The sequence below is a fragment of the Syngnathus floridae genome, chromosome 22, assembly GCF_059516105.1.
Source record: "Syngnathus floridae isolate MCC-2025c chromosome 22, RoL_Sflo_1.0, whole genome shotgun sequence".
Taxonomy (NCBI): Eukaryota; Metazoa; Chordata; class Actinopteri; order Syngnathiformes; family Syngnathidae; genus Syngnathus; species Syngnathus floridae.
Window position 1 is genome coordinate 4,668,664 of NC_142434.1, and position 19,135 is coordinate 4,687,798.

General features: G+C 43.2%; 1 protein-coding gene across 13 annotated transcripts in view; it reads left to right on the forward strand.

The window, feature by feature from the left end:
• The window catches only part of lmo3 (LIM domain only 3), a 79,787-nt gene that overhangs the window by 48,039 nt on the left and 12,613 nt on the right, over positions 1 to 19,135 (forward strand). For 6 of the 13 annotated variants that reach the window (XM_088367118.1, XM_088367122.1, XM_088367115.1 and 3 more), the window contains 4 exons: positions 295 to 385; positions 910 to 978; positions 2,899 to 3,149; positions 7,150 to 7,363. In XM_088367118.1, coding sequence (XP_088223244.1) covers positions 7,158 to 7,363 — 206 coding nt within the window. In that variant the 5' untranslated portion in view covers positions 295 to 385; positions 910 to 978; positions 2,899 to 3,149; positions 7,150 to 7,157. Of the gene's footprint in view, positions 1 to 10; positions 168 to 294; positions 386 to 909; positions 979 to 2,715; positions 3,150 to 4,028; positions 4,168 to 4,245; positions 4,648 to 7,149; positions 7,364 to 19,135 lie in introns of those variants that run through there. The other 7 variants (XM_088367123.1, XM_088367120.1, XM_088367125.1 and 4 more) reach the window with 7 other exon arrangements.

Below are 19,135 nucleotides of genomic sequence, written 5' to 3' on the forward strand. Positions count from 1 at the left end.
AATTAGCTGTCGTCTTTGGCCCTGGCCTTCTCTGCATGATGGAAAGTTGTGCTTGGAGGATCAATATGGAGTAAAACAACAGCCACCCACAAGGCTCCTCTTAATCAACCATTGCTTGTGCTTGAAAGCTTGGAAAAAACTATTTCGGGGGCGGGACGTATAGAGAGGTCAAAGTGCACTCTAAAATTTTTTCTATCGATATTTCCTTTCTTTGTATTTACGCCTTTTGTCCTCACATCTACGCTCCTGCTTTGAGTTTGTTTTCCGTGATGACCTTTGTCTCTTTTGTCACAGTGTCTTACAGGACGGAACGGCAAATGATTATGGAAAAGACGATCCGGGAAGCAATATCCCATCTTCAGCCAGAGGAGAACAGTTCTCATAGGTATTAAATTGACTATTCATTCATGTGTGTGTCGTGGTGGCAAAGCGCAAATCCAATATAAATGTCCCGTTTCCAGCCGGCACACTTTGACTGTCAACTGACTGCAATCAGGGATTGTCGGCGAAGAGATTAAAAGATATTTTCCTCTTCAGGCGGAGTAAATTGGTTTTGGATTAAGGTTGATTGATTGCTGCTGAGGTATACGGCAGTCTGTTTGAGATGTTCGGTTTTGGGAAACACACAAGTCATTTCAGCCAGAGCTACTCAAGGAAATCGTAGCGGATGGAATCGATAGATATTATGTAGCAGTTACCAGCACGCCGCTGTTCAAGGTTATTATCATTAAAGGCTGGAGAGAAAAAATATTCAAAGGAAAATTTCAGAGATTATTTGAAACATATAAACACTTTTTTTTTTAATATTGGAAAAAGCCTAAATATTGATGAAAATGTTAAAATTCAAATAAAAAAATTATGGCGCTTTGTGTTGCTCCTTATGTTGTTTATGTGTTTCTCGGCCACCAGGGGGCAGCATGAAAAAGACAGTCACAGTGATACAAGTTGGTTTTTGCGGAGGATAAAGAATATATTCCTGTAAGTATTATGTTGTCTGTTTGTGTTCAAGTATTTTAAAGGGGCGGAGCTTAAAAAATGGTTTATATTTTTTGTTCAGTATATAAAGTAAAAACTTTAGCTACTATTAGCTCTTTGCTTATTTTTTTTTTTAACACACTCTGGATGAATCTTGCACATCGTAAAAATCTCTTGACATTCCATTCGATTTGAGCCGATGGATTTAATTGAAATAACACATCTCACGTAAGAATTTAAAGTGCCGTTTCAATCATCTTCCAGCCTCTGGATTTTATTTGCCGTTCCGAGTCAAACGGATGAATGAAACGGCCTAGAACGCCAGCGCTGACTGATGTTCTCCTGTTTTACATTCCGACTAAATGAAGAGACGTTTGAATGAAGTAATCTTCCACTAACTCTCCGAGGAGTAATAAGAAGGGTCAGTACTCTTTGGCCGGCGACTCTCTTTGGATTTGCGCAGTTCCCTCCTGACCTATTACTGAAGGAAGGTGATTCTCTGGATTCTCTGAAACTTCTGTCTAAAGACAAAATTGGCCTGCGAGGGGAGGGGCGGGGGGGGGTTGTCATTAAAATTACGGATCCCTTGACCCTCACTTCAAGGTCGTAGCAATTATTTAGCGTGTCTTTAAGGGGAGTCTTTTCTGGTCGTTAGCGGAAGACAGTCCCTTGGCTTATCTCCCGAGGGAATTGTGGGTCGCGTGTGTGCCGGTCTGAAGGACCAGGATCCGACCCTTAAGATCCTAAATGACCTAAAAAGACTCACGAGTGTGGAAAATGATTGTGGAAAGGAATATGAGAAGTATTTGATCGTAACTTAGAAGTTGAATACAAACTGCACTGGATTAATTGAGTGATTCTTCTGTGTACCACAAGAGGGCGCTCATGAAGCACAAGCGGTTTGTTTATCTCCTTTATAGACAAAGATAACCATCAAGAAACAATTACATGATATTATTCGAAGGGCATGTCTGGATTGGGCAGTGTGTTCGCCTCACATACCCAAAGTTCCGGGTTTGAATCCCTATGTGGATAATTTTAGTTTTTTTTTTTCAACATTTGAGTGCAGTGCTGTCAATTTAACCACTCACCCAACATACTAATGTGAGGAATCCCTTTGCCATTATCACTCAAAAACTTCATCACACCAAATCAACGTAATAGAAAGTGCCCTCATTTTTTTTTTTTTCTTCAAAAGTGCAACCGGATGACATGAGCATCTCCCTCGTGATTTCTTGTCTTAGCGTAGCGGCTAATTAGACGGGCGGTAGGAGTGGCACTGATTGGCATTACAAAAAAAAGCTGCGCGATCACTTTTTAGTTTTTTTTTTTTACTCTTTCGTGCGGCACCCAGATTCTCCTCTCAAAGTTGCCATCAGAGGAATTATTTAAGATAAAAGACATTATGGAAGTCTCCCTTGACAGATATTATCATTACAACCCTTTATGGGAAGGGAAGTTTTTTTTTTTTTTTTTTTTTTACTTCCTGTGTCACTCACACTGACTCCCACCGGGCAGGGGAGACAAGGGGGGGGGGGTGAGTGAGCACCGTCAGCTGGAGTTAGTCTGGCTTCACTACAAAAGGTTAGCACATCTGACTGTCAATAGTAAAGTCTTGTGGGTGGGTGGGAGGAGACATTGGAGGTGAGATGGGAGGGGGGGGGGTTCGGTTGGGGTGGAGGAGTTAGGGGGGGCGCGCTTTGAGAGAAAGAGATACTTTGATATTTCGGAATGTAAGGAGGGTGAATGTGGAGAACTGGAGGTTGGGGATCTAATTACCGGGCCATAATTGGGGGCTGGGGAATAGGGTTGCCGTCCTCTCAACTCGCTGCAGATCAATTATGTTAAGAGAACATCTGTAAGTAGAGCTTAATGAGGTCCATTAGAGCAACATGCGCTGCCTTCCCTAACGGTGCTTGTCAGCTTCTTGCATGAGCTGGAGTGTGCTGCTGACTGGGGACCTGGCGGAGGAGCTTAAATAGGAGAGCGCCGGCTTCACTTCGAGAGAAACCAGACGGTGGAAGAGATCGGAGTGAGGAGTTTTTTTTTTTTTCTTCTTCTTCTTCTCCCTGCTCAACGGAGAACTCGAGGACGCGCGCAGCCGATTGGAAGTGACAAAGTTGGACGGTGACGAGATTCGTTTTGATTTTGGACGCCGCTGTTTTCACTTCAAGGTACGCGATTAAGTCCTCGTGTGGGTTTTGTGAGTTGAACTCACGCCTTTTAGGGGGGGCGGGGGGATTTGTGCGTAAAAGGCGCACGACCGCGCGGAGAGAAATATCCAAAAGCGCGTCGTCTTTTCCCGACTGGTTCATTTTGAAACTCGCGTTTTTAGCTGCGCGTAAAATGCACGTAAACTCACCAGTTTTAAAAATTTAAAATAGTCACGCATTTCCCGAGTAAAACCTTCATCCATCTTCCGATGGGGAATAATTTGCCGAACGCGTTGAGTGAAAGGCGGGTGGGAGGGCAGCGGCTCCGCGGCAAATTGCATGATTACCAAGATAGGCCGCCTTGAAATAATTCAATCCATGACAAAACCTAATTACGGCCAGGTAATACCCCTGTCAGCTTTAATGCATCTCATCACTCATAATGGCGCACGGAGAGCGTTTTATGACCCATCTCATTATCGCCGCGTTTTGAGGCTCAAAATCCGAGTGCCATTCTGTCTCCACGTCTGGCACAATTTTCAAGACTTGGAATATGTATTAAGTTATTCTAGTGGTTTCAAAGTGAGGCTTTAAATAAAATCATGGGGAAAAATGTGTCAATGAAAACTGCCTGGATGTCTTATCAAAAGTCGACAGGATGTAAATCTCACCATGTTCAATTATAGCGAAAGCAATTTTTTGTGACACGTTTGAAGCTTAGTGAAGTTGCCAGGACGCTTAATCGAGCGTTTAAATGGGGAGGGGGGGGGGCGTTAAAGAACGTGGCAGGGTGCTCAATCGAATGCCGAAATGTATGAAAATTGCGTTTTTCTGCATCCATTTAGTTTCTCGTAACTTTGAAACCACACGTGGGGTGGAGTTGAGAAAAGGTGGGGGCTTTTGTTAAGTGATGCACATGGCCACACAAACCTCACGCACTTTGCAAAATTGCGCGGACCAGCGAGCACCTGTAACCCGACTCTGGTGCTCATGTGGGGGAATTAAGTGAAATTGCGTGGAATCAACTTGTTGGGAAAAGGTGAGTGACTTTGCGGGGGGGATTGCACGGACCGCCACGCGTGCGTCGTCGCGCGTTTTGCGCACGCAAGACGCTCCGTGGCCAGTAGGATCAGTGGCTGCGCCGCGGAGGAGAAGCATCCTTTGTCGCGCTGTCACTCGCCTTTCTCTCTCTCTCTCCACCTCTCTCTCTCTCTCCTCCCTCTCTCTCTCTCTTACACACACAGCTCCACACTCTGGTGGCAAAAACCTGCGCGCAAACACCGCGCTCGACGACCTTTGCGTTACTCCCGCGTTTTGCTGGCCGGAACCGCTTTTTTTTTTTTTTGGTGTTTTTCCCTCTCTTCTCATCGGCTGGATTGCCTCCCGTTCGTCTCTGCGTGCGTGTGTGTGTGTGTTGTGCGTGTGTGTGTGTGTATGCAACAAAGCCAGCTGCTCGACTGGACCGGGTTGCATGCTGCTGAAGCGGCTCAACAAATGCAGAAAAGGGAGAAAAGTTTCGGTAAGAAGGCTTTTTGTGGCTTCGGTGTCTGATTTGCGAATATTCCTCGTTTTCTCCTAAATAACCTCCCCGTGAGGCGTTAACGCGAGATTCGTTATCGCTCGGCTGCTATGGCAACGGTAATTAAAGTGATCGGGTGAAATGTCAGCAAATAGTGGGAGGTTTAGGTAAAGGGGGGGGGGGGGGTCGTCTCCTCCGACGTCCTCCATCCGGTGATGATGCATGTGACCGCGGGGGACGCGCAACCCCGCTATATGGAGGATACGAGCCAGCAAGCAAATAAAACAGATATCATTAAAGCTCCGAGCAGCTGTGATCCCCCACCATCCCTCTCCCCCCCCTTTATGGGAAAATGACGCTTTTGTTCAGGCACCCCCTCACCCTCCTCTTCCACCGGCAATCGGAAGAGGCAAGTGGCCGAATTCCTGCCATGCTTCTCCCCTTCTCCTTGATTGCGGAGTCGGGGAGGGGAAGGAGGGAGGGTGGGTTCGAAACCGGCTCCCCCTTTTTCTTCCTCTGGCTTTGGTAATGAGCAGCGGGGACTTTGTAGTGTTAACGAGGCTGCGGGACGGATCAGTGCGGCTGAACAGGAGCGGCCGAGAGGAACCAGGGGGCGAGCGAGCCCGCGCGCTCTCTAAATCCAGCCAATTAACAAATCAACAGCCGCAACTCGCTGGAACAAATGAGCTGAGCTCGCCGGCGCAACGCAGCCCCGGTTTGAGAGAGAACCACCCACAACAGTTTGAAAAACAGACTTTGTGCATGGTACTGAAGGGAAAAGCTGTAGGAGAAATTCATACATGTTGCCTGTCACTTTATTTAGAGCGATAGAACGCACATGTTGGAAATGTAAACAAAGTGGAACTTAGGCAAGTTTGAGCAGAATAGATCAAGTGGCCTTCCTTATTATGGCAAAAAAAACATTTGCTCTTAATGGAATATTTTGTAATTGCGTGTTGCTAGGGGGATTAGAAATTTAGAAGTTGGAATAGGATTACATTCAAGCGGCCTAATCTTTGAGGATACTGCAAATACACCTTTGTGCAAGAAACAGGAAAAAAAATGCAGAAGTTGGACTATAAATGTTGTTCAAACTTAATCCTTAACACTTTAGGTGCATGTTGGAAAGTTATTAACTCCTTCTCTAAATGCACTTTAAACTCAAATTGATCAAAACTTAAAAAAAACAGCGAGCATAATATTTTAAGTAGTAATTTTTGTAGCAATACTTTTGATTAGTTAAGCTGTTGCATTCAATGAAATCAATTTTCATATCTTTCATGACTTCTATTTTTCGAGTCAACTTGAAAACCAATAAAATGCCGACTTAGTTTTAATCTAACCGTACTTGATGTTAGTCAGAAATTGTAAACTGAAAGCATCATCAAAAGAATAACTCTCATTTTGTGATTTTGGCCCAAAAAAAAACCACTGCCCCCCGCCCAAAAAAAAAAAAAATTGCATGATTTGAAACTAAACTGAGCACTACTGCGTGTGGTGAATGTTGGACAAAGGGGAGCGGGGGTACGCCTCTCCTCAGGGAATAGTGGGAGAATACTAATTCTAGCCCGATGCCCCCCCTCCCTCCCTCACCCTTCCCCACCTCTTCTTTAAGTCCCCCAATGGACCAACAAAGGCTCTCCCCAGTCAGCTCAGACCAAACAATACAGACGGGCTGCAAAGCTTCTCATCTGTAGCCACGCCCCTTTAAATACGGAGGAGGTCAGCACATTTAAAAACAGTAGAGGAAAAAAAAGTGTCCAAAAAGTGTTCTTTGTGGCTGTGTGGGCTGTTTGTTGAGACCCCCCCCCTCCTCCGTGCCCCCTCCCACTGCTAAATATGGTCAACACGTTTTACAGGAAAACACCGATAAAATGTTACAAATTTTAAAGTTAAACCAATAAAAATCTTAATATTGACACAGCAGGATTTATAAACGCCATCTTCCAGATAAACATGGTTTTAACATTTCATTTTAGCTGCGTCGGCAATTTCTCTCGCATACAAGCAACAAAAAATTACTTTTCGATCCATGTGATTCCGTTGCTTTTTTTTTTTTTATATATAAATTTAGAAAGATGATGCACATTCCAATTTCCACATCTTTTCAAAGCGATGGAATTGTTTATTACTGGGGACGATGATCTTCGCAACAGCGTTGACGATTTTTGCTTTGGCCTTCACCAGGAAAGAAAAACACCAAGTTTAAAAAAATAATTTTGTCGTTTGTTAAGACTTGATTGAAGGGTGTGATAAATTCCCTCTGCATCTAAGAAACCACAGCGCCTAAGAAAAAACAACCAATCAGACACTGAATGGTTAACTCGTCTCTGATTGGTTGGTTTTCTCGGGCGCACTTTACATTAGAAATTGAAGATTTTATTCTATTTTATTTATTTTTATTATTTATTTTGTCACGCATACCCGTCAAGCCAAAACATTTGACGAAACCTGAACCCAACTTTGATTTTTCGTCTAAATCTTTCTTTGGTTTTGTCGCAGGTATACAAATGCTTTCCGTCCAGCCGGACACGAAGCCAAAAGGCTGTGCCGGCTGCAACCGGAAGATCAAGGACCGCTACCTCCTGAAGGCCCTCGATAAGTACTGGCACGAAGACTGTCTCAAGTGCGCCTGCTGCGACTGCAGGCTGGGCGAGGTGGGCTCCACGCTCTACACCAAAGCCAACCTCATCCTCTGCCGGAGAGATTACCTACGGTAAGAGACGTTAAACAAACACCTCCGCGTTTTTCTATTCAAATCTCACATTTTAGAGGTCAGGTTGGATGTGTCCGGATTACAAAGACGTTTTTAACACGGCTGGGAAATGGTTTTATTTGCTTTGGATCCGCCGGATGAGTCACACCTCAAAAAGTACTTCCAACATCAATGTATAAATGGTTGTAGGCGGAGCTAATAGTTTTCTGCGTAAAATTTGTTAAGTCTTCCCTTGTGGAGGTGAAATTAACCCGAAACTTTGATCACCTTACCTTAACCATAACCCTAAACCATTTAAGGTAATGTTTTTATATGTACGCAACAAGAGGTGCTAGCCACCAGCTAGCTTGCGAGCTAACGACATCAAATTCTCAAGTATTGAAAATAATAACATATTTCCTCGTCAGCCAATTTCCGGCCTTTTCCAAAATGTGTTTCGTCTCTCAAGCTCCAACATGTTATTCTTTCATCTTCAAGGTGACTGAATTGATTCAGTTCCCGCCATCACGATACCGGCGGCTAATGAGCGGGCACATCTAGCAAACGGCAGCGCTCGCCATCTGATCTGCGAAACCACACAAAAGTCAGACTCCATCACCAGGGCAATCAATGGCGACGATATTACACAAAAAAAAAAAAAATCTCCGCTATTTTACACTTTCCATCACTTGCCGAGGACATTACATTGACTCGGCCTAACCTTGCCTTAAAATTGAATGATTTACGTTATCAGGACTTGCGACAGATTCATGACCCCCACCACCATAACCCGCTCTTGTAAAAAAAAAAAAAAAAAAAGCTCTTTCTGTATATTATTTGGACTTGTGTTTATCTCGCTTGTGTCAGCCCGGGGTTAGAAGCAAGGAGAAAAAAATCATGATTTCAGACTCTGTCCATTTTTTATATTCTGACACGGGGGTGCTCCTGTTCTGTTTAGCAGCTTGGTATGTTATTAAGCCTGACATAACAAGGGTTAATAGAATCCTACAGGGGTCTAAAACCAGCAGAGAAGTAATAATCCCCCCCCGTAAAATGAAAAGAAATAAACAGTGGGAATAATAGTTAAGGATCCAGCAGTTCCCCCCGGTGCGATTGAATACAGCGGCACGGCGAGAAATGTAAAGAAAATTACAGGTATTATCTCCTAGAGCTTGATTTGTATTTTGCTCCCTATGAATATGGAGAACGCCGTGTCCATAAACGATCCCTTCGCAGGCTTTTCCGTCGGTGATTCCGGGTAATAGCGCCACTTTGTTTATGCTGATGCGCTATTTTCGACCAGGCAGGGCGCTAACAGCTAACGCGAGCATCCAAAGTGCCACAGAGGCCGGGGAAGGGAATGCAAAAAAAAAAAACTGTCGGGCATCACTTAATGGAAAACTGTAAATTCCAAGCATCCATTTTAAAAACAGCACCGGCTTTATTTATTTATCTATGTATTCATTCATTTTTTTTTTCTTTCCTCCCCCGACTTCCAATTTTCCTCTACAGTGGTTTTACTAAGATTGCAAGCAAATGCGCACACCAGTCAACACAGCTGGATTTATTCAAGTTTTTAGAAAGCTGAGTGATAACCAAATGTAGAGCATGGTTTCGAGGAATATTATTTTTATGCCTCTCCTTCAAAAAAAAATGGCTTTTTTTATATCTTACATCAAGCTTATTACGCATTTGTATGTCGGCGTCAGGCGTGACTGTGACATCACGTCAACCTTTATCGCCGCCGAGTGACAGGCAGTGAAGAGAAAAAAAAAAAAAAGCTTAGCCTGTCTCAAAGCCATCTATTCTCCTCGGAAATCTCATTTAGATACATTCGCGCTCGTGAACATGTGTCATCGCTTTAATAAGAAAAGGGATATTCCGTCGGTTGCGTTGTGTGATTACTCACAAACGTCGTTTTCCGAGTGTGCGTTTGAATTAGCGTCCAAGGCCGCGTTCTGGGATCAAAGCGGGAAATCTCGCCGCGGATTGGATAGGAAAAGTCGACACACCCTTTCACAAAACGCATGTTCAATGGGAGGGTTTAAAGTGCCCCTGATTCGTCTCGAATAAAGTTCAGATGTTCTGGTAGGCTTTTTCTGACATGTGCTGACTCACAATTAACAAGCATGTGATTGGTTAATTTTGAGTACAGCCACAACCTCGGTTATAAGGGTGTGCACACTTGTGCAACCGCATTTTTTCAACTGTTTATTATTTTTATTATTCAGATTTATGGGGGGAAATTTTTACATTAGTTATCTGGGTCTCTTTTTTTTGTAGTCCAACATTGAAATAGAAAAGATAGTGGTTTGATGTTCAAATTTTAAATTCATTCAAATTAACTTTTCAAGTGAACCTTTTATTCCAGCCCATAATCTATTACTTTTGTTTCCCCACAAAAGAAAACCTGAAAGAGAGAAAGAATGAAAGAAAGATATTTCAGAGGCTGTTGGTGATGATTTCCCGATTTACAGAGACTCTCCACACTTTGCTTTTTATTTACTGTATTGGTGGTGGCCAGCTTTGTATCGCTCCATATTTGTTGAGAAAGGTCATGTGATACAATCTGGCATTTTTGATTGGCCACGTAGCAGAACTTAAGTGTCATAAGTTGCGTGAAATAACTTTTTCCGTCATTTGTATATTCTTTCTGCCCTTTTTTTTTAGAGGCGGGGCTAACAAAGGTAGCCATCTGTGTCTTGACAAATGTGGCTCTGCGAAAGGTCACGATGCCCGCTGTGCCCATGAATGCCACCAGTATTACTTACTGCCATATTTAGATAAAACCAGCATTCCGCGTAATCAATTAGGATGTCAAGCTGCGCAAATTCCCGCCGCCCAAAAAAAAAAACAACTGACGAGACACATCCTTTCCCGGGAAACCTAAAATATTTTCTTTGCACTCGGAAAGAAAAGGCAGCCTTCAATTTGTCGAGCGCTTTGAACACGTTAGCGGTAGAATTTTTTGTCAGGGAGGCTTCATTGAGGCTCCAGATTGAATTCTATCTGGGCTGCTTGTTATTACAATGGAGCACTCAGCATGCACAAAAGGCTTCGCCTGCTCGAGCTTTTAATGGGCGACTCGGAGGTGGAGAATGCAGCACTCAGTCTGTCAGTCTCGGCACTTCAGCATCTTTAGCCTTCATCTTTTTTTTTTTGATTCCACCCCTCCCGTTCGGCACGCTCGCCCTTCATCAGAAGTCTCGGCCCTCTTGGCCGTCTTTGATGCGGCTAATCAGACTCTCCATCGCTTTAGCAAGACCGTCCATGATACCTGATTCTAATTACATGCAAGGAGGGGGAAACTTTATTTGATGTCTTTTGTGTGCATCGCAGCTTGGCTACCTTTCAAGAACCTCCCCCTACTTCGTCCTGTTCTTTCTCCGCACCCCCCCTGGAGACACCACCCCCCCCCTCCTCACGTATGAGGCTAGACATACATGCAGCGGCCTCAGCGCTACAAGGTGAACTATTCCCCGGCACGTGTTATTATTAATAACTGCCAGAGAGAGGGGTCACCGAAGACAACTCCTTGAAAAAGAACCCCGGGCCAGGCAACTAGGCCGCAGCTGGGTGTGTTGTAAAACAATACACCCCCCCCCCCTCCCCTCCCCTTTCTCGTCCCCCTGAGGAGACGCGCTGCTTAAAGTAAGAATAATGCATAGGGGAGCGCCAGGAAAGCTGTGCAGCCTCACTTTTGGGCCTGTGAAAAATGAAGATGTCACCACCTGGTGCTTTTAAACAAACCTTTCGGCAAACTTTCGGAAGTCTTTTTCTATTTGCGTTGTACTTCTCAGATGTTACTAAACACGGGGGAACATCTAGTCCAGAAGCTTTCATTTTATCGACATTAAAAAAGATATTTTTCTCATTATATTCCGATAATATTATTACTTAGACCTCATTAAAAGTGTAATGTCATGTAAACGATATAAACCTCATTATACTTTAATTTTGAGCGCCACCTTTGCATCATATGAGGAATTACAACAAATTGAAAACTTAAAAAGTAACTTAAAAGTAATAAGTAACTTATTACTCTACACAGATGTTAATATTGCAAAGTATTACTTTCAAATGGAAATAATATATTTGGGAAGTAGCTTGTTACTAATTAATTTAATCTAATTAATTGTAACTAGTCGCTAATTTTTGTATTATAATAACACTATTAGAGTAACACTATAATAACCTCGGTAAAGATTGACAAGTCGCAAAAAAAAATTGATGGCAACGATGGCAACATTCAAATGTGTTCAGAGCCAGTGGAAGCGGCACACATAAAAATGAAAGCAATGTTAATCACAGTCACATTATGGGATATCTCTTGTTAGCGCAATTCATGAGGGTTTATAACCATTTTAGCGGCGCCGCATAATTAGCTCGTCTCTTTGAGATTACACTGGAAATAATTAAGGTTGTGAAAGCATGGCCGAACTGTAAATAGTAGAATGAGAATGGCTGCTTCCACGCTGACGGCCCCGATTCGTTTCCGGTTGGATTAAATAAGAATTTTCAAGTCACGGCACACAAATACGGGAAGATATTATCGGTAATAGACGTCCATTGTTGCGATATGATAACTTTTTATTGGAGTTCCTGCGGCATTTTGTAAGGTCACTCAAGGTTTTCTGATATCTGCATGTTAAGATTAAGGACAGAATGCAGTAAAAAGGCAATTACAGCTATTAGCTTAATGTCTTAACAGCTGAGTGTAAAAGGCCTAAAAGCACTCCCCTGTTTATGTTTGGGATTTGAAGGCACCCGAGATGCTGCTGCGTGATTCCTCCCACACATCTTGAGAGGAGAATCTGGCAGTGTGGGCTGTTAAAGTGAGAGGAGCGATCTGAAAGATTGTCGAAGGGAAAAAAAAAAGTCGTGTGTAGTTTATCGGAATAATGCAGTGAAGTGAAGCCTACCTTATAATCAAATGTTGTAAGGACGGAAGTAGGGGTGTCTGCTACACACTGCTAACACAAAATTTAGCGTTAGACTAACACATAAAACAAAATCGAATCGAACATTTTGTTCCTAAACACCAAAATGTTCAACCAAACCAGTAGTGTTGTCAAACAAGAGCCCTTTAGCGCAATGCTAACGTAAAATGTAAAACTAATGGCTAATAGCAGTTAGCATAGTGCTACCTTAACTATAAACCTTCTATTCTGTACATAAACACCAAAATGTTTAATCAAACCAACAGTTTTGTCGAACAAGAGCCCACTAGCGTAATGCTAACGTAAAATGTGAAACACTGTAGATGGGTAATGGCAGTTAGCATAGATGCTACTGTAACTAAACCTTCTGAGAACAAGAAGTAGCATTCTCTTCTTCCCAATTCTGGTTTGACTGTACAATTATATAAAAATTTGCCGTCTCGAGAGTATTTTTGACTATTTTTAAAGCCATTATAGGAAGTATTGAGGTAGCAGTGTATAGATTTGCGAGACAATGACCTTCAGTTTTACTATTCGAGTGATAGTCGCGACCAGCTGCACGTCGTACCAGCTGCAAGAAATGTTAATTTGGTAGCTACTTTGCTGACTAGCATCGTGACCCGCTTATTTGTCAGAACATTGAGTAATGACATAGAGGTCAACCACCAGGGCTCTATTTTAAGCTTTGACTGTCAGCTTGGGACTCTTGTTTCAAAAAATGTTAGACATTTTCAATTATTTTTATTTCAAAGTGAAGGAATAACAATTTTACTGCTGATGAATATCGAAAAATTTTCACCTGTATGGCTCAGGGTTTCCCCCTACAGTTGCGGAGTGTAATTACATTCACTTCAATGGTCAGTTCAGTCAGCCAGCAATGAATCCATGTTCTAAACACCAACTCTCCTGTGGAGTAAAGTTGGTTGGCTACTATTTTCCCTTCCGATCCTCCTGTTGCGTATTAGACAGTGAGATGATTACTCACCGGTGAATAGACGGCTCACTCTAGCCGAACACGGTGTTTACTGTAATGGTCCGCTTGTGCCGCCTGCGCCGTTATGTGTTGTTATTGTTGCTCTATTGATTTCCCACCGTCACGTATTCTTGGTAGACTTATATAATTCTCCGAGGTTTTTTTTTTTCTCCGTTCGCATCTTTAGGTCGGGCTTTTTTTTTTTTCGCAGCGATGACACCGACTCAACATCAATCAGAACTGATCAATATTATTTTTTAGGTTAACAGGGCAGACATGGGTATCATGAGTCAGGTTCTGATTAAACAATTAAGCCAGTGAGAGCAACTCCAGGGCAGCGATAAAACAGTTATAAAGTCCGTTAAAGTTTTTATATTGGCCGATTTAAATAGTAATCATTATTTAAGGATTGTTTTTATTGAGTTTATTCCAAGCGTCCGTTAAATCTGCTTCATGTAAGATGACCGCTTTTATCGGAGCGGCCATTTTGGAAATAAGGACGGCCATCATGGAAAATATAGTCCTCAATTAACCCTACATTCATTTCTATAAACGTGGGAGGAAGACAAAGCACCAAGAGAAAACCCACACAAGATCCGACTCGACCCTCCGCAAGCTAACCGCCGCGCTCCCTTCAGTGCGATATATTTTTGATTAAATACAATCCCCAGTTATATTTGTGTTATTCCTTCTCCCCAAATTGCCATGATTAAAGTCGGCTCATATAGAAGTAGTTGTTTAAATTTGGACAGAAGTGTGCCAAATGAACATATCTAAAAAAAAAAATTTTAAAAAACGGCACCCTCAGGGTTTCTCGCTACACAGCCGCAGCTCTGTTTCATCAGCGGGCTTATCTAATTCTCTGTCCCAAACACATCAACCAGGGTAATGAAAAATTCATTGAGTCAGTTACTTTGTGCAATTGAACACATCCATCATCTTGTGTTACTTTGTAATATAGTAAATCATGCGGCCGTCCCAATCACGAACCCCCTCTGACCGAGCAGACCTCCCCGTAATGAATATTGACTCCCATTGTGTTAAATTCATTCAAGCAAATCAAGTTTTTAAACACTCAAAGCTCGCCATGTCCCACTTTGCTCTTTCAAGGTTTTTCATTAAACACGGGAGAAGTTGATTACCTGATAAGTGAATTTGAACTTTCCTCCGCCGCGGCAACCCGCCGACGATTTCTCCGCCCGTGCCGACCGCGACCATGTGATATCCTCTCTCCTTCCAGATTAACCTTTCTGGCCCTAATAAATGGTCTATATTCACATCAAAGGGATGAGAAGATGGCGGAGGGACTTGTGGGAAAGGGGGGGAACCATTGAAAGAACCAGCTCGCCTTCTCATTGAACGGTAATCTTCGCTGTCCACTCCAAAATTATGCCCCCCTTTGTCTTTTTAATTAAACTCAAGTGCAGTTTGGCGGCTATTTGACCTCTAGTGACCCCTCTTTACTGGCAGTGCCGCAGGTCATTTCCATGCATATATTAATATCCCGTTTCCTCTTGGGTAAGGCTTTACAGATTAAGTAGAGTTTTAGGTCCATTTCCCTTTTTTTTTTTTTTTTTTTTTGTTACACAGCAAATCATTTGATAAGGAGGGAAAAATGATGTTTAACTGCATTTTTTTTTTGAAACCCTGTTTAGAGGTCCAAAGCAAACTGAACTGTACCGTTTGTTGGAAATCGGGCTCACGTCTGCAATCAAGCTTTGCCGTGTACGCGGCGCCACCACATATTTGGCTCCTCCATCTGTTTTGCTAGCATGTGAGAGGATGATAACAGGCTTTGTGTTTACCTCTCACGGCGCTGCAGCATTCCCTCCCACCTCCATCCCTGCAAGTTTTGGCATACGCCGTTTTTGTTTTGTTACACGGTCGTGCGTTTTGGAACCATCGGTAAAAACCCGATGCCTCCCTTGTGTATAGACTTTCGGAAGTGTAGATCCCGGATCAGGATTTTAATCGCGCTAATATCGGCTAATATTGATCAATCGGGTATTTCCATAAAACGACGATATGCTTTCATACCCAAATGACAGATCCTTTTTTTTTTTGGCCTGTCCATTGTGACAGCCGTGTCGATGTCAGAGGTGATGTTCCACATTAGGAAGGTCACATGAACTCGTCGTCTCGTATTGTTAGCGGAAGTGTGCGAGCAGGAGTCAAGCCCCATTATGGAAGTGTGGGAGCTGGGTGGAACCTGATCCGCGAGTCAGTCACTTCAGGTTTGCCGGCAATTAGTGTGGTAATGTGCGTCGACACAGTAATGTGTGTGTGTGTGGATGTGGTAAGGCCTTGTGTGCCGCCCCCGGTTAATGAGGCCTTTATGGAGATGAAGTAGGGGTGTGGGTAGGGAAAGACACCGAGACGCGGCGATGGTTGCCCGTTGCAGCTGTTAAAACAGAGCGGGGGTGAAAGCGAGGAGACGGACGCAGAGCTGTGGAAAACAGCAAATTGCTGATTGGTCGGTGTCAGCCCCACTTACAGGCGTTATTTGAATGGTTTAGGCAGGGCTGGGAGACCTGTGCTGAACCCCTGAGCGACTTCTCAATTAGTGGGCGGCCTAGCGGAACTGCCAGACACTATTGTGCATCCCCCCCAATGCCTAACCGTCATCCCGCTACAACCTTCCAAGCCGTATGTTTGCCAGATCGAGAGATCGGTGAGTTATTGTACGTAGACTTGTTGGGTAGACACGCTTTATCGGATTGGTTTTGTTTTTCATCGCGGCGTCTTTGAGGACGCAATATGATGTTTTTTGATGTTCCCCCTTTTCTTCCACGATAACGGCACTCTCCGGATTGGAGTCGCGTGAGGCTTTGTAAAAACCCTGAATATCGTAGATAACACACTCCACAATGGGGAAGTCCGCTTTGCTTAACCGAGTCGAGCCCGGTCCCCGTTGCCGTGCTCCGCTTGTGTGAAATGAGATGTAAATGTGGCAATTTGAACAGTCTGATTTATTCATGAGGATGCCAAAAAGAAAGACAAGAATGCTAATGCTACACACTGCTTTGCCCTTGGCTAGGCCGCATTGACAAACAAGTCACTCAACAAAGGAATTAACAACTTCATTAGGTCACCTGACAACATCCGACCCTCGATAGAAGACCTATCTGATACCCCAGATGTTGCCGAATATTTATCGAGTTGATACAACACTGTCAACACCATCCGGTTTTAATCGGGAATTGTTTGCCCAAGCAAACATGATGCTGGAAATCACTCAAGTGGAAGTAATTCAAAGGCTGATTGGTGTTCAGAGATTATTGGGGTTCTTTTTAAGGGGGGGGTCATGCCTACAGTTTGTATGAGGGTTGTATTCAGGAAGAACACGCCAGAGTGGCTGCATTGATTGCACCCTATGTCAGTTTCCTCGGGTACTTTTAATCTGCGAAATGGTAAATAGGCAATCAGAAGGATGCACAGCAGTGTTCAAATGTCGGTCCTGTGATTTCTCTGCCACCCCCAGAGAAGACTTGATCAATGGGTGGGACAGACAGGACTTGTAATTCCCAGAGAGCTTTCCAAACCATCCTACCGGGTCAACACTTCTGGTGTTTGGTATCTCGCGCCCCAAAGTCAATTGCGAACCCTTTCTGGAATTTCTTTGGTAGACCCACGAAAAACTGCTCAGAAGATTGACACGGCTAACGTTGTATTAGCTCGAAGCTAACACATTTTTATTGTTGTAAAAGCAAACATGGTGAATTAGCTGTTATGCTGCATGCAAATAGAATAAGTTGTTCAAGGTCTTCAGTTTTTTTCTTGAATTCTCTTCCATATGCTCAGCAAAAGAAATGCACAAGCAAGTCATTGTCAAGCAATTCACACAAAAGCACAATTTGCCCTTCACTTCTCTGAAAGGACAAGCACTTATCCCAACGCAAACAATTAAAAGCCCGTCTACCTCAGTCCTCTCGAGAGACCCCCCCCACTCCCGGCCTTTAACGGTTTCACATATTCCGGCCAAACCTTCGAGGCTTTGTATGGTCTCATTAATTTAATTGGCATTGCAGCACGTCCATTCATTAGCAATATCGCCTTTGTTTCGCACCTTGCCTGGCTTTCACACATTGTTGCCTTATCGGAACACTAAATAATAAGCCGATTGGAAAGGTGATTTGGGTCACTTCAATTTTTTGACATTAAGAGTCACTCAAGCATATCTGTCAATGTCATCAAGTGATGACTTTAACGTTCTACTTAGTCGGATTTTTTTTTTTGGGCTTTATTTACAACAATACTTCAAAAAGAAAAAACAACCTCAAATAGGGACAATTGCATGAACATCGTAAAAACAAGCTGACCTTTTCTACAGCCCGTACTTGGATACCTCCCCCTTGAGAGTTGCTGATGGGATGATTACGAAATTGAATGAACGTTAAGAGATTGCTATGGACAGCTATGACAATCCAGTTGAAGGGAGCAGCGGGAATATTTATTCTGATGCGCGTTCACATTTCAACAAGGCGTCAATCAACCGAGATTCAGCCGAGGAGATTTTTTTTTTAAGCGCCATAACAGAGACTTGTTTATCCACTCAAATAATATTCCATTCTGTTTATATTCATCGTAAGATAAATGAAAATCTAATCCCCTATTTCTGACTCACACTTTTAATGAGATGCTTTCTAAATGTTCAACTCCGGCAAAGTACTTTTTAAATGTTGTAGCTTTACAACTTGGCTACCATTAACCCCGCCCCCTACATCGCCACTCACTTCACACGCCAAGCAATTACCTCGCCAATAATGCACCGAGCTCACAAATGTGCCAATGTGAATTTCCTGTAATTACTCCGAGCTTTTCACGTGTAATCTGAAAGTGCCGAAGGGGTCAAACCGGGCGCCGGTGATTGTGTCTGAAGGAGGGTCACACACACACACACACATTGGAGGGTCTGTTTTCACCCTGGTTTAATTGTCCCCGATGAGAGAGGGTTACATTTAGTTTAGCAGAGGTCAAGAATAGCTCTTTTGTTTGGATTCCAAAAAGCATGGAAGAAATGGCGTCTGATGGAATAAAATGACAGGCTCTCAACGGAAATATAATTTAGGGTGCGTGTGAAGTGCAGGCGTAATTAATTTGAGAGAAAAGCTCTTAGGGAACTTTTTGTTGCAAGCAATTTCTCACTCAACCAATTGTGGCTTTACAGCTAAAAATTTCAAATCAGTAATATGAACTCTTTGCATCGATGCTGTTTTTCCTCTTCAAAACTCTTTTGGTCACCTTTTGTGTTTGTGTGGGCTCCGCCGCTGATATTTCCAATTGGACTAAAATCCTTACTTGTTCAGTCCCTTGGATGCATTATTCTTTTGGATCATCCCCTCCAGTGGAGATTAGTTAAATTAGCTGTGAAGAGCAATGACTCATGGGACTGTGCATGTTTGGTGCAGATAATTGCGAGGCTTGTGTGTGCCACTATCTGGCACCCGGCGTGGTATAGCAGGTGGGCTGGCGCCGGGGAGAGTGCCTATCGAACGACACATCTGGTTGGAATCTTTCATTTAGTCGTCCTCAAAATGGACCTGGGAGGAGGCTCTGCCAAAAAAACAGCTTTGCCGTTTGATTTGAGCTTGAGTTGTTTCCCTGTTGATGAGAGAGGATTTGCAAAACAATACAGCTCAAAGTAAAACAATCACATAACTTTGCTTTAAACACACGAATGGTTATATTATTTTATTTTAACTTCTAGAACAAAAGGTGGTTCGTTTTAAATAGATTCATGTTGCTACTTGCGTCATCCTAGCTACCGGTAAGCTAGTTTGTCTCTCAAGTTCAAAAACTCTCTTTAGTTTGTTGCTAGCATAGCGTAAAATAGCTAACAGCCAAGGTGTTAGCCAGTCAAATATTTCCGTTGCTAGGGTG